Here is a 16,551-nt window from a genome sequence, read left to right as displayed (position 1 = left end):
GAGGTACATATGACCCTATGTATCAGCACTCCTGTGTCCCTTGGGTAGATACCCAGCAGTGCTATTGCTGGGTCATAGGGGAGTTCTATTGATAGTTTTTTGAGGAACCTCCATATTGTTTTCTAGAGTGGCTGCACCAGTTTATATTCCTACCAACAGTGTAGGAGGGTGCCCATCTCTCCACACCCTCGCCAGCATCTATAGTCTCCTGATTTGTTCATTTTAGCCATTCTGACTGATGTGAGGTAGTATCTCAGTGTGGTTTTGATTTGTATTTCCCTGATGATGAGTGATGCTGAGCATCGTTACACGTGTCTGTTGGCCATCTGGATGTCCTCTTTGGAGAAGTGTCTATTTATGTCTTCTGCCCATTTCTTCACTGGATTATTCGTTTTTCAGGTGTGGAGTTTGGGGAGTTCCTTATAGATTTTGAATGCTACCTCTTTATCTGATAGGTCATTTGTAACTGTCTTTCCCCATTCTGTCAGTTGCCTATTAGTTTTCTTGATTGTTTACTTTGCTGTGCAGAAGCTTTTTATCTTGATGAAGTCCTAAATAGTTGAGTTTTGCTCTTGGTTTTCTTGCCTTTGGGGATGTGTTGAGTAGGAAATTGCTGCGGTTGAGGTCAAGGAGGCTGTTTCCTGCCTTCTCCTCTAGGGTCTTGATTTTTTGTCTCACATTGAGGTCCTTCATCCATTTTGAGTTTATTTTTGTGTATGGTGTAAGAAAGTGGTCTAGTTTCATTCTTTTGCATGTTGCTATCCAGTTCTCCCAGCACCACCTGTTAAAGAGGCTGTCTTTTTTCCATTGGATACTCTCTCCTGCTTTGTCAAAGATTAATTGGCCATACATTTGTGGGTCCAGTTCTAGGTTCTCTATTCTATTCCATTGGTCTATGTGTCTGTTTTTGTGCCAATACCATACTGTCTTGATGAAGACAGCTTTGTAGTAGAGGCTAAAGTCTGGGATTGTGATGCTTCCTGTTTTGCTTTTCTTCTTCAATGTTACTTTGGCTATTCGGGGTCTTTTGTGGTTCCATACAAATTTGAGGATAGTTTGTTCTGGCTTTGAGAAGAATGCTGGTGCAATTTTGATTGGAATTGCATTGAATGTGTAGATTGCTTTGGGTAATAATGACATTTTAACAGTGTTCTTCTGATCCGTAAGCATGGAATGTTTTTCCATTTCTTTGTGTCTTATTCAATTTTCTTCATAAGTTTATTATAGTTTTCATCATACAGATCTTTTACATCTTTGGTTAGATTTATTCCTAGGTATTTTTTTTGTGTGTATGTGTGTGTAGTCGTGAATGGGATCAGTTTCTTGATTTCTCTTTCTGTTGCTTCATTATTGGTGTATAAAAATGCAGCTGATTTCTGTACATTGATTTTGTGCCCTACTACTTTGTTGAATTCATGGATCAGTTCTAGAAGGCTTCTGGTGGAGTCTGTCAGGTTTTCCATGTAGAGTGTCATGTCATCTGCGAAAAGTGAAAGTTTGACTTCATCTTTGCCAATTCTGATGCCTTTTATTTCCTTTTGTTGTCTAGGAACTTCCAGCACAATGTTAAACAACAGTGGTGAGAGTGGACATCCCTGTCATGTTCCTGATCTCAGGAGGAAAGCTCTGTTTTTCCCCATTGAGGATAACATTAGCTGTGGGCTTTTTTATGATATTTAAATTCCTTCTATCCCAACTTTCTCAAGGGTTTTTATTAAGAAAGGATGCTGTATTTTGTCAAGTGCTTTTTCTGCATCTATTGACAGGATCATATGGTTTTTTATTTTTGTGTGTGTGTTAATGTGTTGTGTCACATTGATGGGTTTGCGAATATTGAACCAGCCCTGTAACCTAGGAATGAATCCCACTTTATCATGGTGGATAATTCTTTCTATATGCTGTTGAATTCTATTTGCTAGTATCTTGTTGAGTACTTTTGCATCAGTATTCATGAAGGATACTGGCCTGTAGTTCTATTTTTTTGCTGAGTCTCTGTCCAGTTCGGAAGTTTTCCTTCTATTTCTATTTTTTGGAATAGCTTGAGTAGAATGGGTATTAACTCTGGTTTAAATGTCTGGTAGAATTCCCCTGGGAAGCCTTCTGTCCCCATGCTCTTATTCATTGGGAAATTTTTGATAACTGATTTGATTTCTTTACTGGCTATGGGTCTGTTCAGATTTTCTATCTCTTCCCGTTTGAATTTTGGTAGTGCATTTGTGTTTAGGAATTTGTCTATTTCTTCTAGGTTGTCCAGTTTGTTGGCATATTATTTTATTTTATTTTTTATTTTTTTAATTAATTTTTTTTTCATGTCTTTTATTTATTTTTGAGAGACAGAGACAGTGTGAGCAGGGGAGGGTCAGAAAGAGAGAGAGGGAGACACAGAAACTGAAGCAGGCTCCAGCCTCTGAGCTGTCAGCACGGACCCTGATGGGGGGCTCGAACCCACAGACCATGAGATCATGAGCTGAGCTGAAGCCAGACACTTAATTGACTGAGCCACCCATGTGCCCCTGGCATATTATTTTATATGATATCCCCTGATGATTTGCTTGTATTTCTGAGGGATTGATTGAAATAGATCCATTTTCATTCATGATTTTGTCTATTTGGGTGTTCTCTCTTTTCTTTTTGAGGAGCCTGGCTAGAGGTTAATCAATTTTGTTTATTTTTTCAGATAACCAACTCTTGGTTTTATTGATCTGTTCAGCTGTTTTTTTTTGACTTTATATTGTTTGTCTCTGCCCTGATCTCTATTATTTCTCTTTTGCTGGGTTTGGGGTGCTCTTGCTGCTCCCCTTCTATTTCCTTTAGGTTCTCTGTTAAATTTTGTATTTGCACTTTTTCTCGTTTCTTGAAAGAGGCCTGGATTGCCATATACTTTCCTCTTACGACTGCCTTTGCTGCATCCCAGAGAGTTTGAATTATTGTATTTTCATTTTCATTTGTTTCCATATATTTTTAAATTTCTTCTCTAATTGCCTGATTGGCCCATTCATTCTTTAGTAGGGTTCTTTAACCTCCATGTTTTCAGAGGTTTTCCAGACTTTTTCTGTGTTGATTCCAGATTTCATAGCATTGTGATCTGAAAGTGTGCTTGTTATGATCTCAGTTCTTTTATAATTGAGAGCTGTTTTATGACCCAATATGTGGTCTATCTTAGAGAATGTGCCATGTGCACTCAAGAAGAAAGTGAATTCCCTACCTTCAGGATGCAGAGTTCTAAATATATATATTAATTCCATCTGTTCCAGCGTGCCATTCAGGTCCATTGTTTCTTTAGTGATTTTCTTTCTAGTTGACCTATCCATCGCTGTAAGTGGAGTATTAAAATCCCCTGCAATAAGCACATTCTTATCAATAAAATTATTTCTGTTATTGTTTTATGTATTTGGGTGCTCCTGAATTTGGCGCATAGATATTTATAATTGTTAGCTCTTCTTGATGGAGAGACCCTGTAATTTATTATATGATGCCCTTTATCTCTTGTTACTGCCTTTACTTTAAAATTGAGTTTGTCCAATGTAAGTATGGCTACTCCGGCTTTCTATTGACTTCAAGTCGCATGATAGATATTTTGCCATCCTCTCAGCTTCAATCTGAAGGTGTCCTCAGGTCTCAAATGAGTCTCTTGTAGGCAGCAAATAGATGGATTTTGTTTTTTATCCATTCTGCTATCCTTTGTCTTTTGATTGTAGCATTTCATCCATTTACATTGTGTTATTATTGAAAAAATGAGTAAGAGTCATTGTGTGCTATGTAGGATTCATGCTTGTAGTTCGCCTCCACTGTGGGTCCTCTGGGCTGCTCCATGAGGCCCGCCTTGGTGGTTGTGGGGAGAAAAATGGCGGACCCCCCAGTCCCTTCTTGAACAAGCATTGCAAATCACTCTTGTGGTTTCATCTTGTGCTTCGGGCGCAGCCAAGGTGGGCAGTGTTCTATGTCCCGCCCCCAGCCTTGTTTCCAGCCCTCATTCCTTGTATAATAGTGATACTGCCTGAAGTGTAATCCTGCAAGCCCAGGCCGGGGCTCTTCCTAGCGGGAGATCGAGTGGGGAGCAGTTTCTCCTGATGCTGATTGAGTCCCTCGCATTTAGTCTGTACCAGAGGGAATTCCTGCGACTAGGGCATCCAGCCCAAAGAAGCCTCCGCAGTTAGAGATAGGATCCCTCTCCAAATGCCCTGTGGTTAGAGATGGAATGATAGGATCCCTCTCAGTCCTGGGCTGAGGTTTTTCTCTTCTCTAGGTATAGTTTTCTCAGCAGTTTCAGTGGCTCTTTTCCCTTTGTCTCTCTGCAGAGGAGGCTCCCTCCCCTCCGTGCTTCCGAGGCCCAGCCCGTTTTTATCTTCCCTAGTTTGCAATCACGCACCTATGAGGCTGTCTTCTTTGTGGACTCTGTCTCTTTTCCTCCCAGACTCTGTGGTTCAGTGTCTTTTGGCTTCAGCCCTTCTTTGTAAAAAAAAAAAAAAAAAAAAAAAAAAATTTAATGTTTGTTTAATTTTGATGGAAAGAGAGTGAGCATGAGCAGGGATGGGGCCAAGAGAGGATATACAGAATCCAAAGTAGTCTTGGGGCTCTGAGCTGTCAGCATGGTGCCTGATGCATGGCTTGAAGTCACGAACTGTAAAATCATGACCTGAGCTGAATTCAGATGGTTAACTGACTGAGCCACCAAGGTACCCACCCTTTGAAAAAAAATTTTTATATCATACTGTAGTCTATTAAGTGTGCAGTAGCTTTGTACCTAAAAAAAAATACATAGATACCTTAACTTAAACATATTATTTGCTAAACTAGTAACCATCATCTAAGCTTTTTAGCAAGTCATAACCACTCATCACAGATCACCGTAACAAATATGATAATGATAAAGTTTGAAATATTGCAAGAATTACCAAAATGTGACACAGAAACACAAAGTGAACAAATAAACGCTGTTGGAAAACTTAGGCGTGTAGATTTTCTTGGCAATGGGTTGCCACAAATTTTCAATTTGTAAAGAACACGGTGGCTGCAAAGTGCAATAAAATGAGGTATAGCTACATATTAAGAATAGCATTTCCCAAAACTTTGTTTCTCATCTCTTCTTGAGCAACCTTTTTTCTTTCCAGCTGGCATGAACAAGGGGCCGAGTCAATTTCCTAAGCATTTGGCAAACAAGAGTGATGTGGTGATGGTCATAAAACCAGCCCAGGGGGCTTGGGTTTTCTCTTACCAGGTTCTAAGGGCTCAGACTGGTGACTGAAAGGATCTGAACTTTCCCATATAATTTCAAAGATAATTCAATGAGCTGTGTCTGGCTTAAAATCCATGTCAAAAATGAGTGGAAATGCTAGAGATGTAGTCTAAAATAGAATAATAATAAACAGTAAATTTTAAGTGGGGACATGCTTCAAGGAGAATCAAGCAAAGAGTAGCTGGTGTTTTTTACGGTCCATTTATAATGTTCTACCTACTAGGTTTTCAAATTGGACTTAGTTGTCAATTAGGCACGAAGTCAGTTCTGGGCGTTGTTTCTAAATGATGGGAGTATAATGCTTATATCGACACCATTGGCCTTGTGTGCATCACTTATTTAAGAAGCCGAATGCAGCAGTATACTTTCATGCTTGCTTCTCTCCATCTTCTCTGATACCTGCTAGATCTCCCCCATTGCCCTGCTTGCTTCGTGTGGTTTCATTCCTTAGTGCAGCAGGGCCCAGTGAGGAGGCTAAGGCATTCTGGTTATCTCAGAGCCTTTCTTGCTGATCTCACTATCTGACTCCTCTCAGACTCTGCCGATGGTCTGGCCCTGAATGCCCTTATATTTTGTTCATGGAGGCAGATTAACTAAACGAGATTCATAGCAGTGCCTAACCTGATGGTGTGTAGGTACATTGGCTTTGAAGCCTGACTTCTTGCTCCAATACCCCACCTTTTCTCCTCAAGCCAAGAGAGCCAGAGGAACCTTCAGACTCCAGTCTAGCATTATTGGAAGAGTCCTCTGGACTACCTTACAGGATCCCCCAAACCGTCCTCCACTTCCCCAGTTTCCATGGAAATGCACAAGGAATGTTCCTAATCCCTCTTATACTGAATACAACAGTATGACCTTAAAGAAAAATTTGCTGCATAGAATGTCTACCAACGTACAGTTGTATGCAGTAATATAGAGCAGCCAAAAGAGGAATTTGTCAAGTACCATAATCTCTCTGACGTCTCATATTGTGTCTCTGCCTTGTGAACACCAGTGCGTGGATTGCTAGGCAGAGGAAGGGTGTGAAGGTGCTCCCTCAGGGCTCAGGGACGCTCCCCTACCAGCACCTCCCCATCCTGTTATTAGGAACAATGGGGAACTCTCTGGAGTGAGGGGCCCAGACAGGAATATCTGGGCACTGTTGTAGTTTGATGGAACCTGGGCAAGCCGGGTGTCTGTCAAAGGGACTAAGAGAAACATCCTCCCTCAGGCGTCCACTGGGCAAGGACCAGGTTCCTCAGGCTGGTCGCTGCTGTCTGGACTCGGACTGACGGGCAGCACTGGGGACGCTGCAGCTCCCAGGGCCATGTCTGTGCCACTTCTGATCGGGTGGTTGGTGCGAGGGAGCCTTCAGCCTCTTCACCCTGTGTAACCTTCACGCCTTAGAACTAAACAGAGTGATCGCCGTGGGTGGGAATAGGTGTGGAATGGAGACAACCAAGTGTTATCCTGGGCTGGGCATTCACATATTCTTTGTAGTAAAAGTAGTTTCAAATGGGCATTAAACTAGTTCATTTTTTAAAGTTCCGTTATCTTATTTGCTTCTTTACAGAAAGAAGAAGAACGTTTGAGGGCTTCTATTCGTAGGGAGTCTCAGCAGCGCCGAATGAGAGAGAAGCAGCACCAGCGGGGGCTGAGTGCTAGTTACCTAGAACCTGATCGGTACGATGAGGAGGAGGAAGGCGAGGAGTCCATCAGCCTGGCTGCCATTAAAAACCGATATAAAGGGGGCATTCGAGGTGAGTGTGCAGAAATTAAATTTCATAATTTTGGGTTCAGGAACTTATCTTTGCATTTGGCCTACTCTGAATGCCCAGTCACTGGACATTTTGTCTTTAAGGAATCTGTGTAATCAGTAATACATTTCAAGAGTTACTGTACTGGACACTGCAGAATTCTTCCAGGTGAGTCTGAAAGGGTAGAACTGTTGTCTTGTCCTTACTGAGGGAACAGAAGCTTGGAGAGGTTGAGTAACTTACCCAGAGATGCATAGTTAGTAAGTGAACCGTTCTTGAACCAGACCCGTCCGACTCCTGGGGCATCTGTCCCGGCCACAGTACTGCATCCAGGGATTTCCCCACAGCCCGCAGCAAGGTGACCTGTTGGAAAGCAGCCTGAACCTGAGGTACAAGACTTGGCCTGGGTCCCCGACCTGACGCTGCCTGCTCTAGTCTCGGTGCTGCCACTCTTCTGTCAGATGGCTTTTGAAAAGTTACAATACCTCTGTTACCTCATCAGGGGAAAAAAAACCCAACCTATTAATAATAGTATTTAAATGGGAGGTTTTTTGAGAACTGAAGGATATACTAAATGAAAAGTACTTTGCCCAGCACCTTACACATTCAAGCACTAAATAAATGTAACATAAATTATTGTTCTTATTCTTACCAGTCATCAGATTCAGGCACATGACTTCATATCCTGAGTATCCTGTTCCCTGTCTGTAAAATAAGACTCTAGTTGTCCCTAGGTTAGCCTGAGAGAGCTTTGGGAACCACCGTACAATGTAAGATACACCACAGGTGGCCATGCATCCTGGTTTTGTCCCTGCCGAGTGACAAATTCTAAGAACAAATTTTTTTCTCTATTGTCGTATAAAACTCCTTTTTCCTTTTCTTGCCGTGGCTGCATTTGTTTTGGTGAGCTATTACACCCTTCCTGCCCTACCTATTATTTATTTTGGGACTATAGTACAGAGGTGATTTTCTTTTTTTGTTAGTGCTAATTTCCCAGAGAAAAGATTAATTGTGGAAATACACCACATAAATACTAGATAAAAACAAAAAGATTGAGGATGCTTTCAGGGAGAGAGATCTATTCGGTTCACCAGAGATTGAAAACCTGACAAGTTCATTAGCACTTATTTCAGTTCTAGGGAAGGTTCTGGGTTCTCAGACAAGGGGGTTGGTCTAAAGTCAGCTGCTCTTGTTTCAATCCTGAGGGTCATCTGGGCTGGGGCATTAGTGTAAACTGTTACTGTTCTCCGTCTCCCTTTGAAATGGCCATCTGGCAACAAATGGTCTTCACAGGATCGGGAATCCACCACTTGATTTGATTTTCAGAGCTTACTTTGGAATTAAGTTATCTCCCAGGAAAGAATGAGTCGGGCGTCAGTAGCTAATTCTGGAAGAATAATAGTTTTTGTGTCTTTAGTGACCTTGCACACAGATTTTTTAATACTTAAAACTGGTCAGATGAACCATTATTGTATTTCAGGAGGGTAAATGCTTCATTTCAGCGTATTAAATCTTCCATTTATTTTTAAATCCAAAAATTTTTAATGATTTGTTTCTTGCAAAAATGTACAGAAGAAACTAAAGATACTCATCCGAAGAAAAACTCAGAAGTGAACAGATCACTGTCTGAAAGTCACTCACAGATCATTCCTTTGCTTTCAGAGGAACGAGCCAGAATCTACTCGTCAGACAGTGATGAGGGGTCGGAAGAAGACAAGGCTCAGAGACTACTCAAAGCAAAAAAACTGACCAGTGATGAGGTAAAGCCAAATTTGTTCAGTTGTAGGGCGTTACCCTGTATGCTTGAGTCCACTCCTGGAATGAAGAACTCACAGCCCAGGAGCACAGACAGATGGCTGTACATTTCCCTGAGAAATAAATGTAGTGACAGGACCAGGAGTGGCCCAGAGGAAGGTCTGACGCCTGTGATCAGGTGGGTGCTGGAAGGCTGCTCAGAGAAGAAGACCCTGTGCTGATGTTGAAGAAAGTGTTAGCTTGTGGGGCACGCTGGCAAGGCGGGCATCTAGGTGGATGGAAAGGCCTGTGAGGAAATGTGTGGGGCCCTGAGATACCAAGGCTTGACTGAAAACGAGGTTTCATTCAGTGTGGGTGGATCAGAAGTTTTCTCTCTTCTCTCTTTTGTCTATTTTCAATACATTTTAAAAAAATTAATGGAAATAGGGGCACCTGGGTGGGTCAGTCAGTTGAGTGTCTGACTTGACACTCATGGTTCATGAGTTCGAGCTCCACATCAGGTTCTGTGTTGACAGCTTGAAGCCTGGAGCCTCTTTCAGATTGTGTGTCTCCCTCTCTCTCTCTGGCCCTCCTCAGCTTCTGCTCGTGCGTGTGCTCTCTCTGTCAAAAATAAAATAAAACTTAAAAATAATTTTAAAAAATTAATGAAAATAGTTCTTATGGCAGAAAAACCTCTTTTTCTTTAGATGAAGTACTATTGGAATACTATTGAATCGTTAAATTTCTATTAAAATAATAAAAATTATTCAAAGTAATTTTAAAATATTTTAATTTATATTTTTAATAGTATCCTTTTCAAATTGTAAAATTACAGGTGCTGAGAAATTTTAAGTCTTTTATTGAGATGTAATTGACCTACCTGTAACTTTATTTTAGATGGTGTACAATATAGTGATAGTCAGTACATGTATATATTGCAAAATGTTCACCACAGTAAGTCAATATTCATCATCACACTTAGGTAACACATTTTTGTTCTCGTGATAAGAACTTTGAAGGTCTGTGCTGGGGCGCCTGGGTGGCACAGTCAGTTGAGCGTCTGGCTTCGGCTCAGGTCATGATCTCATGGTTCGTGGGTTCGAGCCCCGCATCGGGCTCTGTGATGACAGCTAGCTCAGAGCCTGGAGCCTGTCTTCAGATTCTGTGTTTCCCTCTCTCTCTGGTCCTCCCCTACTCATGCTCACTCTCACTCTCTCAAAAATAAATAAACTTTAAAAAATTTAAAAAAAAAAGAATGTCTGTGCTATTAGCACCCCTCAAATATATAATACTGCATTGTTAAACTAGAGTCACCATGCTGTACATTCCATTCCTAGGACTTCTCTTAGTTGAGCCTTTTGGATCTTTATTGTTGGTGTTCTTGAATCATACTGAGATATCTATTTGGTATTTACTTTTCTTTTTCTTTTTTTCAAGTTTATTTATTTTTGAAAGAAGGGGAGAGGCAGAAAGAGGGGTGGGGAGAGAGAGAGAGATGCAGACACAGACACAGACACCCAAGTAGTCTCTGTGCTGACAGGATGGAGCCTGACTTGAGGCTCAGTCTCACTAACTGTGAGATCATGACCTGAGCTGAAATCAAGAGTCAGATGCTGAATTGAGAGAGCATTTTTATTTTTCTGATTGGGATTTGTTCCTGAGTGTGAATTCATCATCAGTTCTGAAAATCTCAGTCATCAATTCTTCAGATATTATTTCTGTACCTTTCTTTCTGAAGCCCTGATTAAATGCATGTTACTCCTGTGTCCTCCACAACCTCACACCGTCTTTCATGCTTCCCGTGTCTTTGTCTCTGCACCCTGGGACATCTCTTCAGAGCTGCCTTCTAGTTCACTATGTCTCATGTTATTAATCTCTGTCACTGAGGTTTTACTTTATTTGTTGTCTGTAGAGGTTTAGTGTCTTTCTCAAATTGGCTGTTGTAAAACTCCTTTCCCTAACTCTTATTTCTAATTTCTCCTTTTTATATCTTAAAATGTTTTAAACCTGTATGTATAGTCTTTTATGTCTGGTAATTCCAGTGTCTGAAATCTTACATGTATAGTTTTATTACCTATTTACTGACTCTTATTTCTTGATGACTGACTTCTGTGTTCTATGATGAAATGGTTGATTTATTTAGCTCAGCTCGGTGGGAATTTTGAGGCCTAGATTGATGGCTTCCTACAAAAATGATTTAGATTAGCCTCTGCCAGGTGCGTTGCATATCAGCCACTTGGGGTCACTTTGACATATATTTCTTGAAACGAGGTCTTTTTAGATTATGTGAAAGTATCAATTCTGACTTGCTGAATGCATTTCCGAATGCATAACTGGTGGTTATGCATTTTCCTAGAATCAATTAATTTTTCTGTTTATTTTTTAATGATGACGAATATTCTGTGATGGAATCATTTTTTGAAAGCAGCTTTCTCAGACTACTTGGGTCTAGGTTGTTTGTTTTCCCTCCCAAATCCTGTTCATTCCTCAAAGAATTCAATTACATATAATCTCGTGAAAATTGAGAATGCCAACTTTTTCTTTTATTTTTTATATTATTATTTTTTTAATGTTTGTTTATTCTTGAGAGAAAGACAAAGCAGGGAGGGGGAAGGTGGCGGGACAGAGAGAGAGGGAGACACAGAATCCAGAGCAGGCTCTGCTCTCAGAGCTGTCAGCACAGAGCCTGATGCAGGGCTCGAACTCATGAACCGTGAGCTGAAATAGGATGCTTAACCGACTGAGCCACCTACGCGCCCCTCGATAGGACCATCTTAATAATGCTTTTCCAGTGTGTGGCACAGTTGACAGATGGGAATCCTCATCCAAGCAGATGCTGTTTTATTCCTGGCAAGCAGAAACTGTGAATGAAAATTGACAATTGCCATGGAACTTCTATTTCTAGTATTCTCAGTAATGAGATTATTAAATGTGATCCATCAAATAGCCTTCCTCTAGGCTGGGAAAACCTGTAACTGCCTGACTTAAAAATGCTTCTCGTAAATGCCTCCTGGCTATCTGTTACAGGAACTGCCCTCTACCTTCCTCATCCACATACTCTCTGTTAGGTGTCTTCCTGGGCCCTTCTTCCCCTTTCCTGACAACAAAGATTTTTCTGCTGCCTGGCCCCTCCATCCCCTGGTCACTTTGTTCTCACTACCTGGGGCTCCCCAGCTATCCGGTGGTACGTCCCGGGTCCTCCTCCTGAGGGAGGGAGAGAAAAAGGGGGCAGGAGAGGGAGACGCAAAGAGTAAAGACCGAACTCACGGTTCTCCGATCAGGCGAAAGAGAGCGTTTATTCAAAGAACTGTTCTTTATATGGTCTTCAGGGGGGAAAACAAGGCAAGCTGACCTAGGCAGGCTAGAGAGTCGAATGCATATCAAAGAAGCGCCCCGACTTTTGTCTCAGCAATCTTGGGGGATGGAGAACTAACACTGAATACGGTTTTGATCTTTTGTGTGCCTTGGCCACTCGTGTCTAGCTCAGCAAGACAGTCGCCAAAGTTATTTTGGCAATCTCCAGCCTCCAGATGCAAATCTTGTTTACTGGCTCACTCAATGGAGTGATAATCCTTGCCTGAGGCAGACAGAAAACTTGGCGGCCAGACAACTACCCCAGCTCAAGTCCTGGCTGTGGTTACAGTGGGAGAGAGGGTAAGGCTCACATGTACTCTAGGTCCCTCTCCCTGTTGGGGCACCGCGCCCGTCCAGATGCCAGGAGCCTGGATGTGCCTTTGAAATGCAGGGGAATTTGCAGATTCTAAATTCCCAGGGAACTACCATTATCAGCAGAGGCTTGGAATAAATTGGACTGTTGAATCTTGGCCACTTCCACGGCCTTGAACAAGTCATCTCACATTTCAGCATCTGTTCCCTCATCTCTGCAATGGGATTTGTGTTTGCTGCTTGCAAAGTTGTGGTAGGACCAAAGCATACGAAAGTGGGTAGCACAGTGAGATGTTATATCTGAATAGGAAACGCTAGTTTCCCTTCCCCAAAGTTAAAAAAATGAGAAAAATAGCTTTATCTCCTCCCTTATTTTTGGAAGTAGTTACAACTTTAAAAAACCTAAATAACTCGAAAGGTAGAATAATGGGTAAGAGGAGAACCTGTGGAAAAGGGAAAGACCCAAGTGGAAAGAAATATGAAGACAGTGGAAGAGAGGATCACACCCCATCCTCAGCTTTCTCTTAGACGGAGCCGGTGACCCACTGAGAAGGATCACTTGGAGTGTGGTGCCTGGTGGTCTGGTTCCTGTCCCTGCTGTTCCTCATGGAACCTTCATTCCCCACCTTGGCATCCCTGCCTGTTAGCGGCCTTTGCCCTCTGTCTAAGGGACTGTAGGTGACTTGGAACAGCACAGCCCCAGCTTCCCCTCTAGTATGGGATTTTCCAGGATTGGGATTTGGAATATATTTCCCTAGAAGCCTTTGACATTTTTGGTGTTGGTCTTTTATACTTTTATACCTTATTTATGTATATTCTTAAGTATGTTTTTTGTTAAATAAACTTTGAAAGCTGGTTTATTAGTATGAAAAAAATTAGCCTTAAAACCACTTACAATTAATTACAGTTAGTCTTAAGGACAAATTGTTGGAAAGCCCTCCGTCAAAACCGTGGGCTGCCTGTTGTTGTGTCAGTACGGACTTGAACTCACAGTGGTGGCAGCAAAACTCGCTCCAGCGTCACAGGAGTAGTTCTGTCATTTGGCGCAGGGTTTTCTCCAATCTATTCAATGTGGCAGAGTCCCACGTGTTTACCCTGCCCTGGCCTTTCCCAGCCTCAGCCTGGTCACCCTGTTCAATCTTTGAGGAAGCAAGTTAAATTCTGGATTGTTTAGATAATGATATATTTGAATTCTGTCTGTAAAAATTGTTTTTAGGGACACCTGGGTGGCTCAGTTGGTTGAGTGTCTGGCTTCGGCTCAGGTCATGATCTCACAGTTCATGGGTTCGAGCCTTGCATCAGGCGTCAGGCTCTGTGCTGACAGCTAGCTCAGAGACTGGAGCCTGTCTTCCGATTCTGTGCCTCCCTCTCTCTCTCTCTCTGACCCTCCACTACTCATGCTGTCTGTCTTTCTCTCTCTCTCTTTATCTCCCTCCCTCCCTTCTTCCCTCCCTCTCTCAAAAATAAATAAAACATTAAAAAATTTTTTAAAAATTGTTTTTAGATAACTTCCTGAATTGTTTCATTAGAATATTGTACATCATTCTTAATTTTTTTTATTTATTTTTTTAAGTTTATTTACTTAGAGCACCAAGCAAGGTAGGGGCAGAGAGAGGGAGAGAGAGAATGCCAAACAGGCTCTGCACTGTCAGCACAGAGCCCAACGCGGGGCTCCATCCCACAAACCATGAGATCATGACCTGAGGCTGAAGTCCAGAGTCGAACCCTTAACTGAGCCACTCAAGTGGCCCAACATTGTACATGATTTTAAGTAATGCAAAATTGTATAATAGGCCTTTAATTCAACTATTTTTTTAAAAAACCATTATGATGTGAGTTTTTAGTATATCCAAAACAAATCATTACTTTTAAAAATTGATGGTCTTTAAAATATTGAATTTTAGGTAACGAAGAGGTAAACTGCTGAGGAAGCAGAGAAAAGTGTAATCACCTGATCATTGTAAAAATATTCAATAGTGGTTGTATTACAAGTGGTGATACAGGCAACGTCTTTGGGAGAGCCTTGGCCCTTTCCAGGGCACACCTAGTCTGTAGTTTCCGCATCCCCTTCTCCATGTACAAGGCCTTGCTTCCAAGAGATTGGTTTTAATTGCTTAGCTCTTCCTTGTAGCCCTGAAGTTAGCTTGTAATTAACTCCAGATGGTTACCATTTTTGAATACTTCTAGTACTTTGTAGATTTGGGAGCTGGCCATGACCTTCATCACTGGCTTTATGCATCTGGTGAATGTTCTTGTTCTAAAAATTATTGGGGCGCCTGGGTGGCTCAGTCGGTTAAGCCTCTGGCTTCGGCTCAGGTCATGATCTCACAGTTCGTTGGTTCGAGCCCCACATCGAGCTCTGTGCTAACAGTTAGCTCAGATCCTGGAGCCTGTCTTCAGATTCTGTGTCTCCCTCTGTCTCTGCCCCTCCCCTGCTCACGCTGTCTCTCAAAAAACAAAAGAAAACAAAACATAAAAAAAAAAATTAAAAATTATTTTGTGTTTTCAGAGGATCATTCAGCTCAGAGCTTTTTAAAAAATTTTTTAAATTTTAGTAATTTTTTTATTAACAGTTTATTACCAAGTTGGTTTCCATATAACACCCAGTGCTCTTCCCCACAAGTGCCTCGCTCCATGACCATCATCCTCCTTCCCCTTTGCCCCTCCCCCTTCAGCCCTCAGTTTGTGCTCAGCATTCAAAGGTCTCTCATGATTTGCCTCACTCCCTTTCCCCAACTCTTTCCCCCTCCCCTTTCCCCTTCCCCCTTCCCATGGTCAGAGCTACTTTTGATAATTGTGACTATTCTCTGTTGACTATGAGATTTTTAAAACTTTTTATTTGTTTAGGAAGGGGAACCTTCTGGAAAGAGAAAAGCAGAAGATGATGATAAAGCAAATAAAAAGCATAAGAAGTACGTGATCAGTGATGAAGAGGAAGAAGATGATGATTGAAGAATAATGTGAAAACATTTTATGTATTTTTTGTACAGTTTATTAAATATGATGTAAACATGAGTTATTTTGATTGAAATGAATTGCTTTGCTTTTGTGTAATTTTAATTGTAATAAAAAATTTTAAAGCAAGTCTCTGCTCAGGAAATCTACTTTTCTGAAAGTGAGTTGATTTTTGTATAAGCTTCACATGAAGGCTCAGGTTTCAGTGAATTCCTGCTGCTCTTTCCCTCCCACCCCCCACACAGCAGCCTGCTGGTCAGGCCTGGTGAGGCACGTGCGGCATCCTTCTGGGGTGCAGCGCTTTGAAGGCTTGAAGAGAGCCTGGCATTGTTTCACTTTGCCAGGGCTGCTGTAACACAGCACCGCAAACTGGGTACCTTAAAACTGCCCAAAGGTATTCTGTCACAGTTCTGGAGCCTAGAAATGCTAAGTCAAAGTATTGGCAGGGCTCGGCTCCCTCTTAAGGCTCTAGGGAAGAATCTTCCTTGCTTCGTCCTGGCTTCTGGGGGCTCCTGGCAGTCCCTGTCGTTTGGCAGGAAATGCAGGCTTTCCTTGGTCTTCACATGGCACACTTCCCCTCGTGTTTGCTGTGTCTCGATGTCTCCAGGTCTTCCTCTCCTTTAAAAGACCCCAGTTAGTGGGTTTAGGGGCAACCCTGTCAGTGGACTTCATCTTAACTAATTACATCTGCAAGGGCCCTATCGCCACATGAAGTCACACTGGGAAGTTCTGGGTAGATACGAACTTTGCGGGGAGGGGGGCCCTGCTCAGCCCACTATAGTAACCAAGATAGGCAACGTCGTGATACCACATTTTTAAAAACTGGAACTAATGCAAAAATCCATGATGAACAAGATGTCATTTTCGTAAACAGGATTTGATGGCTTGGAATTAGGGCCAGGCGGCTGAGGCGAGTTGCACAAGTACCAAGCTGGAGGGATGCTCGCTTTACTTACAGTTTTGATATTTTGTTTATGGGTTTTTCCCATGGAGTTTTAAAAACTTGGTGCTGCAGCATTATCTCTCTTGATGGCTGAGATTCTGGCACGTGCTTTTCCCCACCCACGGCGGGTGTCTCACTTGCATCCCTGTTCTGGCCTTCCTTTCTCACAGGACGCCTGGGATCCAGAGACAAGCACCACAAGAGAGGAAACCAGGGAAAAGCTTTGTGACCTTTTTCAGGTTTTGTGTCTAGCATGGAAAGTCACATCGAAATCCGACACA

The 16,551-nt window shown here is 42.1% G+C and overlaps 1 protein-coding gene across 1 annotated transcript in view; it reads left to right on the top strand.

Annotated features, from left to right (window-relative positions):
- LOC115302018 (RNA polymerase-associated protein LEO1) overlaps nt 1-15,472 on the top strand; it is a 40,042-nt gene extending 24,570 nt beyond the window's left edge. The window contains exons 10-12 of the mRNA XM_029952007.1: nt 6,789-6,975; nt 8,635-8,732; nt 15,220-15,472. Coding sequence (XP_029807867.1) covers nt 6,789-6,975; nt 8,635-8,732; nt 15,220-15,324 — 390 coding nt within the window. The 3' untranslated portion in view covers nt 15,325-15,472. The remainder of the gene's footprint in view (nt 1-6,788; nt 6,976-8,634; nt 8,733-15,219) is intronic.
- Nucleotides 15,473-16,551: the final 1,079 nt, after the last annotated feature.

The sequence above is a fragment of the Suricata suricatta genome, chromosome 9 (genome assembly GCF_006229205.1).
Source record: "Suricata suricatta isolate VVHF042 chromosome 9, meerkat_22Aug2017_6uvM2_HiC, whole genome shotgun sequence".
In the NCBI taxonomy this organism is placed as follows: Eukaryota; Metazoa; Chordata; class Mammalia; order Carnivora; family Herpestidae; genus Suricata; species Suricata suricatta.
Note: the sequence above shows the minus strand (reverse complement) of the source record. Positions and strands in the feature narration are given on the sequence as shown.